The sequence below is a fragment of the Glycine soja genome, chromosome 17 (assembly GCF_004193775.1).
Source record: "Glycine soja cultivar W05 chromosome 17, ASM419377v2, whole genome shotgun sequence".
In the NCBI taxonomy this organism is placed as follows: Eukaryota; Viridiplantae; Streptophyta; class Magnoliopsida; order Fabales; family Fabaceae; genus Glycine; species Glycine soja.
Genome location: NC_041018.1, coordinates 23,363,877 through 23,374,437, shown reverse-complemented (window position 1 = coordinate 23,374,437; position 10,561 = coordinate 23,363,877). Strand labels below are relative to the sequence as shown.

Genomic DNA, 10,561 nt, shown 5'->3' with positions numbered 1-10,561 from the left:
TAATATGGTCACAATAGTTTTTGCGGTCTTGGCATTGCTGTTTGGACAAGTTAGATCTATCCTTCATGAGAATTTCATACTCCATACATTTTTCCTGTTCTTGCAGACGACTTTTCTGTGCTTCCTTTAACTGAATAAATTTTCATGTGTTCACATTTTTCTCCTTCATTACACTTTCTATGCCAGATAAATTGAGCGTGTTAGAAGCTTCTTTTCCTTTGCTCTTCTTTTTTGCTGGTTTTTGTCCAATTGGGAAAGACATTGGCGACGATGTATCATATTCTTTGACTTCAATGGGTGTTTTTGTGTTAGAAGACGACGAGTAATCTCCACCAGTAGAAACCTTTGCTCTTTTTGAACACTTTCACATAAATTCTACATCGAATTTTGGTTCATCTTTCAACAACATCCAAGCATGCTCAACCCTAATTTTTTTTACTAGTATCTTATGAGTAAATCATATGAGCATCAACCATAAATCATTCTCTGAAATTCCACTTCTCTTATGTTTATCTGCTTGCTTGTAGCACCTGTTAAACTTTTGAACTAGAGGGTGGATTTTGTTCCACCGAGATTTCAATTGAGTCCAGCTTTTTTCCCAAAATTGCCCACTTTGATGCACATCGCCTCTATTGTATGCATTTTTATCCTTTCCCAATATTGCTTTGATATTTGGTCGACTCCTATAATTGAATCCTATGACACATTGAGCCACGATCGGACGGGAATCACATCTTTTGTCACTGGGAATGCTATGAGTTTTTTTCCACTAGAATTTTGTTCTCAGTGGTGGATTAATTTTTATAATTTTCAGTGGTAGGTGGTGGTTGGTTTTGCAAATGGTTGTATTAATATTGGTAATTATATTGATTGAGATTCATTTCAAAGAGAACAAATAAAACTAAGGTCTGACAAGAACAAGAAAAATAGAGTAAGAAGTGGAGGAATGTTGTACGAAACTTCATCAATAGAACTCATACTTATACTATCAGTAGTTAATGGTAAAAATTCAATACTCACAAAAAAAATTTAATCTTGCTCACAACGGAACTTTGGAAATGACAAGTGATAGATACCAGTAAGATTGATTGCAAATGGTACAATTAAAGTAGTTGCAATTGACTTGTAAAATTAAACAAAGAAAATGCTAATATTTTATTTTGCTTAGTTTAATTTTTGAAGAAAAAAGATTATAAAAGCTTCCCAGTGCCTTCATTTCCCTTCATTTCTTCACTTTTCTCTATCATTTTCCTCGAGAACCAACCTCTTCACTACTCCAGATCCTTCCCCCATCACATCCCTCACTCCACTTTCAACCTAATGGCATACTTTAGTGGCTTCTCGCAAAGATCTCATCATCACTGGAAACACGAAGCATGTAACGACTCGCCTCGTCGCTATGATATCACCATTCTAAACCGTGAAAATTTCAATTTTTAAATGAAAACTCTGTTAATTTTCTTATGAAAAAAAAGTAATTTTTTTCACGATATACATTCACCAAACAACGCATAATTACTTAAATGAATACATATATAGATATAGTAACTCAATACACATCATCCACATAATTGAAAGTAAATTAGCTTATACATATAATTAAATTTGTGATTTACATTCTCAATTAAAAAAGAATTACAGAACCAGCTACAGAAGAGTTGATTAACTAAACACAACTCTCTCCCAAACTAATCCCAATGTCATCGCATCGGCTTGACGGCTCCAAAAAATAATCTCACTTCACATTGGCATGGTTGAAACAACGCGGGAAGATGAAACCACTACACTTCAAACTTTGCATTTTTCAAGATCTTTTTAATCTGGTTTGTATTTTATTTCGAGTTGAGATTGCATAGGTTGAAGATTATCGAAATGACGTCATTGGAGTCTGTCAGTTGTTCATACTCCATTGACGGTGACTTCAACAACCATGGCATAGTTGAAACAGAGCAGGAAGATGAAACCATTGCACTTTAAACTTTGTATTTTTCAAGATCTTTTAAATCGGGTTTGTATTTTATTATGAGTTGAGATTGCATTGGTTGATTTGATTTGTTTTGGTAAAATACATTTTTTTTTTTGTGAAATTTCATTTGGTTTTGAATACTGGTTGAATTTGTTATTGTTGGAACTGTTCATCTTCTTCATTTGCTTCATCTCTGTGAATTTTACCCTCTTAATTCAATTAATGGTTGGGGAGTACAAATTCTATGAAAATAATGATTTTTTATTGGTAAGAAACGAATCCTTATATAAGGACCTTGAGAAAATCTACAGTGCCACGTCAATTTGCTTTAGCACTGAAGAACTCGAAAGAAAAGATTCCTTAGGCTAAGAAACCCATGAAGCACCTCTGGTTGGCGATGCTTTTATGGACTACTGCACATAAATGTCTTTATCATCTTCGAAGAACAAAAAGATCTTTATATATATAAAGAGAGTTGAGTTAGGATAAGATTTTTTCTGCCCAATTCAATGACATTTTCATCATTTGTCTTTTTATTAAAATAAATTGTTATAATATATTTTATATTCAATCATTACAAATTTCTTAATTAGCATGTATAATTAATGCACAAATATGCTGCATTTTTCAAAAGATTTTTTCATTAGCTACATGGTCAACTTTGATATTGATAGTGTAAGTTTAGAATTTTTTCCAAGCTATTTATGATTTTGGGTTTACGATTTCATTTTTTGAATTTGAAATTAATTAATTTTGTTATAAATTTGGGATACTTTTCAACTCGAAAGTAACTTCAACAGTTGGCATAACACTACTAAAAAAATCGTTTTCCAGGACAGTTCTAAGAAGTTTTTTATGATGGTTTTCAACCCTCTTTGAAACCACCATCGTGAAAAATCAAAACTTTCTACGAAGGTTCTGAAACTGTCTTCAAAGGTCCAATTTCTAAGATGGTTTTCTCGAGAAACCGTCTTAGAAAATGTTTTATTTTTAGAAAAATCGTCTTAAAAAGTGGACTTTCGAAGACAGTTCTCTAAAAAACCATCTTAGAATGTCTCATTTAAAAAAAAAAAATTAGAAAAATTTGAAGATTCTAAGATGATTTTCCCGAAAACCATTTTAGACACTAGACTTTCGAAGATGATTATCTGAAAACTGTCTTAGAATATCTTTTTTTAAAAAAAATAAATAAATTAGAGGATTCTAATTAGGAAGTCCACTTTCTAAGACAGTTGTTTAAAGAACCATCTTAGAAAGTGGAATTTATTATTTATAAATTAATTATTTTAAAATACAATATTTCTATTTGGAAACAAAATCATTGCTCATAATATATTAAAAGTAAAATATAAACCTAATATTATTTTATCTTTATTTACATATAATTAAAAACTTATAAATATATACAAATTAAATTAAAAATTTATTTAAATATAATTAAAAAGTTATAAATATAATAAAGGATTACATATGTATATGTACAACATGTTTATTTACAACTTACAATAATAATAAAGGAGATATATAATAATTTTTTTTATATAAGAATTGCCTACCTTTTCTTATCATGAAAATAAATGTAGTAGGATTTGAAATATATACATTCTTCACATACATATATATCATGAAATGTGAACTACAAAGTTATTGTCAATGGGATTGGCTACACAAATTGAAAAGAGAACATGAAGCTAGCACCTTGCCAAAGCAAGATGAGCTCTCTGTCCACTTGATAAGTTAACTCCTTTCTCTCCAATATAAGCCATGTCACCTCCAGCCACCATTGAGACATCATGCCTGCAGTGTATCAATGTACTTGTTTATAGCAGGGAGTTAATAAATTGGAAGATCATTAGTTCTTTTTGGTTCAAAACATGTTTGTAAAGCTCAAGGTCACACTGGGCAGAAGAAGCATATTTAAGTTTCAATCAAATTAAAATTGTGAGGTATAAAAAACTCTTAATAGTTGAAGGAATTATACTTTTTAGGATCATAGATTTTCTAGAACAATATGTTGTCACACACTATTCCAGATAAAATCTAAGGGACTTGCTGTTTGAGACATTGAGGAAACAATGGCGTAAGAATTTTCATTCTAAGGCTAAGCATATGACATTATCGCATACAAACTTGTCGTACATAAGCAATGGATTCATTGGAATAAATAAAGCCACGAGAAATCTGTGTTTCTCCAAGAATTGAATATAACATGGATGATTTATCTGAACCAACCTGAATATATGCAGTTGGTGAAGTGAAAATAGATATAACTAAGGTTGTGCTTCAGATATTAGAAGTATTTTATGTATCATTTTTTGAAGTCATCTAGTCTTAAAATTTTTTGGAAATTATAGCCTTTCACAGAATAAGATACATACCTTTACATCACCATTATCAGTCAATAAAATGTTTGCAGCTGCAAAATTGATATGGAGATTCTGTGGATGATAGAGCTAATAAAAAATTGAAGTCCATGATTATAAAATTTCTAATTATGGGAGGGGAAAGTTGTTTAAAAGCACAGGAAAAACAATGGAGAGAATGTCATTGTTGATACCTTTAATGTCTCCATGAATGTTTCATTCATTATGTAGGTAATCAATTGCATGAAGCAAATCATGTAGAATGCAAGCAATTGACATTTCATCAAGTGGAGGACCTGATTGGACATTAACAAGAAAAATATACAGATAATAAAAAATAAAGTGTATTGGATGAGAAGGAAAAACAAATAAATAAAAATTATGAATAATATTCTGAGATTAATATGGAGCATAATAATGTAATCCAAAATACTAACCAATTATTCTTATTATTAGTGATGATAAGGTCCAATACTAGTTTAGTATTACTAGTACAACAAGCCAAAGCTCACTAATATGATAGTAAGATTACTTACCCTTAATTGAAGAAGCTAGTACGAAATATAATGAATAAGAAATAGCTCTTAGTATTTTGTATAACATGACTGATTGATTTGATAATATATTCTAAAGCTGAAGATACTCTAAAGTCTTACAAATATATTCTAGAGATAAGATAAGACATTATAAAACAACATAAATTCCCCTACCAAGAACTTAAACTTCCTAAGTTTCAGCATTTGAAAGTTTCAAACCGAGTACTAGTAAGATTCAATAAAAACTTTGAAATTGAATACGAGGCTGGTGTGAGTCATAGACTCACAACTAACACAAGTCACCATCAGAATGATCATTATAGGGAATAGTCCAAGTAGGATTGTCGGTAGGAAGAGAACGACATTATAAACACCAACATTAAAATTTTAGTAGGATTTGGATCATCATTCTAATTCTCCCCCTAAGTGTATGCTAGCATTTGAAAAACCAGCATTAACACAAAATAAGAGAAGGAAAGCTAGCTTGTTAAAAGTAAAAACATAACTAGTAATTGCTTTGACCTTTCCAACTTGGAAAATTATTGGTTAGTTAGTTACCTTGTTAGAAAAGAATATCCTTTCTAAGAATCATTAAAATGATAGAAGAAAATTAAAGGACTTATCTATTATGAAATGGTCAATTTGTGACACCTAGCTAGAAAAATAAAATGATTAGAATGGTGAGTTGTGCAAGTGATGTAAACTCCATTGGAACTTGTAGGCCTAGGATCTTCTTCATCAATGGATTCCTTTGCTTCTTGGAAGATGAATGACAGCAGAATGGAGAAGGAAGAGAGAGAGGAGATGCCACTTCAAGGACAAGATGAGTCTAGAAGAAGCTCACCACCATAGGAGGCAATGGATAAGAGCTTGGAGGAAGAAGGAGATGAATGAAGGGAGAGGAAGAGAAGAGCACAAAATTTTATGCTCTAAAAGAGCTCTAATATCTGAAGTTTAATTTTCAAATGATCAAAGTTCAAAAAATTGCACACACATGACCTCTATTTATAGCCTTAAGTGTCACACAAAATTGGAGGAAAATTTGAATTTCAATTCAAATTTCACTTGAATTTGAAATTGAATTTGTGGAGCCAAATTTTGGAGCCAAAATTTCACTAATTATGATTAGTGAATTTCAGTTATGGTTCAGCCCAATAATCCAAGATCAATTCCATGATTCTCCACTAAGTGTGCTTAGGTGTCATGAGGCATGTAAAGCATGAAGGACATGCACAAAGTGTGACTGTATGATGTGATAATGGGGTGTAGTAAGCAAATGCTCACCTCTCCCTCTAAAATTTAATTGGATTGGGCTTCTACCAATTCAATTAAATTTATTTCCCAACACACACATCAAATATTCACTTAGTGCATATGAAATTACAAAACTACCCGTAATACAAAAATAAGTCTAGGTGCCCTAAAATACAAGGGCTGAAAAATCCTATATTTCTAGGGTACCCTACCTACATTATGGAGCCCTAAATACAAAGATCAAATATAATGACATCGTAATCTAATATGTACAAAGATAATTGGGCCCAACCTTGGCCCATGGGCTCAAAAATCTACCCTAAGGTTCATGCTCACACTCGTCGTGTGAATATGTGATGGAGATTATGATCCCACATGCACGCTGAGAAGATTTCAATATGGAAAAAAAAGTAAATGTCATCACGGAATGCATCCCTTTTGGCCTTTCTATTAGACAAGAAAATAATCTAAACAAAGATGGGGAGATTAAAAAAAGTAAAGAAACATTTTTTTTTCTATTCTCTTATTTGGCTATATTATACAAAAAGGATTAGACAAGATTTAGATTTTTGAATGATAATTAATATGCAAATTTAAAAGCACAGCAGCAGGTGAAAAATTGAAAATCATACACAACACCAAAAAATAAAAGAGCTCAAACATCCGAGAAACAAAATTAGCGTAAAAATTGGTCTTCCAATATCAAGGATGGACAAAAAAATTTATACCCAAGAATATCTGCAAATAAAATCTGCCGGTTGATTCTTTAAATGAGTATACCTTATCCACGGCTATGGATATTTTTTATCCACTTGTTAATGAGTAGAGTACAAATATCATAATACAGATACCTACTGCCCTTAAAGTTATAAAAGGATCATATTATATTTATATATTACAAAGGAAATAACACTAATTCCTAAATCTAAATTTTTTCTCCAACACACGAATAACAAATAATCTTATGTCTGACTCCTATCCATTCACATTCCTATCAAGGCAGCAAACACCCAAGGTTTTGAAGGCATGCTAATTTGCAAATCAAACACAAAAAATCTTTGTTAAAAGACACATTCGACGTCGATTATTAACTGTCGTCGTAGGTAACGTCGTAAAAAGTCTTCACTTTCTACGATAGTTCCAAAAAAACCGTCTTAGAAAAAGATACCTTCTAAGGCAGTTCTTAGCTAAAAACCATCTTAGAATGATATATTTCTAAGACGGTTCTAAGAATGTATTTTTTTAAAAAGAAAAAAATTAAAATATATTGATGATTCTAAGATGGCTTTTTAGAGAACCATCTTAGAATGTATTTTTTTTAAAAATATTTTAATGATTCTAAGACGATTTTCCCAAAGGACCGTCTTAGAATGTTTTTTTAAAAAATTAAAATTTCAACTTTAATGCTCTTTTTTTTTCCTTTTAATATTAAGGTGCAATTAGTTTTATTGGTCACAGTGTATTCCGCTTCATAACATTGCTAATAATCTTCATCAATTCTCCAATTATAGCTATAAATACGAAAATGGACCATCCGCATCTAAAATACATTTGGAAATTATATTTCTTCACTTATTTTAGAATTAGAAGAAGAATCCACTAATTAGGTGAACCAAGTAGGTGTAAATATATAAGGTTTAATATAATTACATTACTAATTTATAAATGATTATGAAATCTACCTACTATGATAATGGAATAGAAGGGAAAAGTTTGGTCGACATATTAGATAGACAAAAATAATAAATATTAACAAAGTATAATATATAGAAGTATCTATATCTTATCATTCCAAATAGAAATGTAATACCATACAAAGTTGGAAATTTCAACTGATTTGACAAATTTTATATTTCTAAATAGAATTACATTTTTTGTGATTTAAATATATGTTTTCCTTGATATATTATTTTTTGAATTAGTTTTCATTTGAATTTTATTTATTTTTAACATTTTAAATTATAAGAATCATTTTATAAGGAGATTAAAATAAGTAAAAAATAAAATTGAAATACAATTGAAATAAAATTCATATTATAGATAAAAATATTAGGAATGATCAAGTTATTTCAAGAAGAATTTTTTTTTAGAATTATTAATCATTTATATCGTTTATCTTTTGAAAGTGAAGGATGATAATAAAGAATAACTCTTTGGTGTAACTTAAGTATTTTATTTATGTGTGTGCTCCATGTTTTATGATAGTTAGAAAATAATAATGATAAACAATAATTTTACCATCGAGCATTACATGTTTTAAATTTACAAACAGTACAAGAAGAACAAATATGATATCATGATGTCGAGGACCAAAAAATGAATTCAAAATACAGGTGGCGCTCGCTATTCTGTAAATAAAGTCAATGCTTTAAAAGTTCCCTGGTGGCCTTAGTGTGTAGTCATGGATATGTCGCTTGACGACATAATCAAGAACAACAAAAAATCTGGATCCAGAAGCTCCCGTTGCCGGACCCAACCCTCCGGATCTGAACTTACTCGCCGGTTCCCCAACCTTGCCGCCAACTGCGCTGCACCTTATGCCACCGCTAAGGTACCTTTTACTTTCATCTATTTTTTTAGTTTTTAATTTTGATGAGTTCAGTTTTTGATTTCTAACCCTAATTTTGCATTGTATTTGGTTAATTATCGATTTTAGGCGCCGGAGGCGACGTGGCAGCACGATTCATATGTAGATCAGCATGTGGCTGCGACGGGGTACCTTACTCAAGGTTTTCGTGCGGCTTCCATAGAATCTGGGACCAAGCTTTACATTTCAAACTTGGATTATGGTGTTTCCAATGATGATATTAAGGTAATAATCATCTCTTTGTTTTTCTTGTACTTTGCATTTGTTTTTTTATTTGGCATGACCTTGAATTTTCACGCTGAATTTTAGTATGAGACATGGCAGTGATATTTGGGAGTTTGTAAGAAATCTTTGTTCTGTATTGTTTGTTGCTAGTGTATGCATAGTTTAGGAGAGACCCTTTATTTTATTTTATTTACAAAGGAAGAAGGTACTTGAACAAATTATGTGAGGGATGCAACAGGTTACTGTTATGCGAACTGTGAAGTGTATGTTTGTGCAAGTATCTTTGTGATTTCATGTATGTTGGGTTTTGAGGATTTTCACTTTGTTTCTTTCAGAATCTACTCCTTATAGCTTACCATATGTGATTTTCGAATGAAAACAAACACACAATTAGTGTTGTCACCATATCAATTCAAGCTGGGAAGCAAGCTACAATGGGAGATGGGATTAGGTCTCCGACCATGGGAAAGTTATTTAACATTGCTAGATGTATTGGTTTTTAAATCAATGACCAATATTTTTCCTTTTCTAGTTCTACCTCTCTCTTTCCTTTTTTTTTTTGGCTTCTTCATCATCGCACTGTCGCGACACCCCCCTCTTCAACTCCTTCTTCCTCCATCTAGTTCCCCCTATTGTTGCACACAAGCAACACAAGATAGAGGCTCCAAGAGGATTAGGCCAGAGCTACTGAAGAAGGCCTTAGGATTCTCATGAACCTCAGGGAAGATTTTTGAGCCCATAGGCCAAGGTTGGATCCACTGTTCTTTGTAAATATTCGAATAAGTTTTCCTTCTTTTGGGCCTTGTATTTTAGCTATTTTAGGTTTGTAGGATACTCTACAAATCAAGGGTACAAGTTAAGGGTACCCTAGTAGTATAGGGTTTTATAGCCTTGTATTTCAGGGCATTTTGAGTAGTCTTTGTAGTAGGAACTTTTTTGTATTCTCATGTATTTTGGCATGGGGGTGAGCTTAGCTATTGGAGGGGTGTGAGTAGCCTGCCTCTAGCTTCTCAAGGAAGCTTTCTTCCTTGCTTCCCACGGAAACTACCTTCCTTGCTTCTCAAGGAAGCTTCCCATTGTATTTTCATGTATTTTAGCATAGGGGTAAGATTAGCTATTGGAGGTGTGTGAGTAACCCCCCTCTAACTTCTCAAGGAAGATTTCTTCCTGTAGCTTTCTACCTTCCTTGCTTCTCAAGGAAGCTTCCCATGTGATAGGTTATAAATAGAAATATGTGTAAGACTTGTCATAACTTTGATTAATGAGAAACTTGTGAGACACTTCAAAGTCCAACTTCTCTCCCTATTCTCCTTCAATTCCCATGCCCCCCTCTTTCTTTTTCTCTTCCTCCATTGAAGCTTCCTCTCTAAGCTTCTTATCCAAGGCACTCTCTTGGTGGTGAAGCTTCTCCTTCCATGGCTTATTCTCTAGTGGATGGCGCCTCCTTTCACCTCTTCTCCTTTATCTTTCTCTACAACTCCATGGTTGAAAATCACTATTGAAGGGCCTTATTAAAGCTCAAAGATCTAGCCTCCATAGAAACATCTCAACCAAGCTTCCATCAAGTGGTATCAGAGCACAAGAGCTTCAAGTAGGTGCTCCTTAAACCTCCATTAATTTTCAGCTTTAC

General features: G+C 32.2%; 1 protein-coding gene across 1 annotated transcript; it reads left to right on the top strand.

Moving 5' to 3' along the window:
- Window positions 1–8,520: 8,520 nt before the first annotated feature.
- LOC114391572 (THO complex subunit 4A-like) lies at window positions 8,521–9,033 on the top strand. The gene is made up of 3 exons (XM_028352567.1): window positions 8,521–8,670; window positions 8,776–8,931; window positions 9,016–9,033. The coding sequence occupies exons 1-3, from the start codon at window positions 8,521–8,523 to the stop codon at window positions 9,031–9,033; spliced, it is 324 nt and encodes a 107-aa protein (XP_028208368.1).
- Window positions 9,034–10,561: the final 1,528 nt, after the last annotated feature.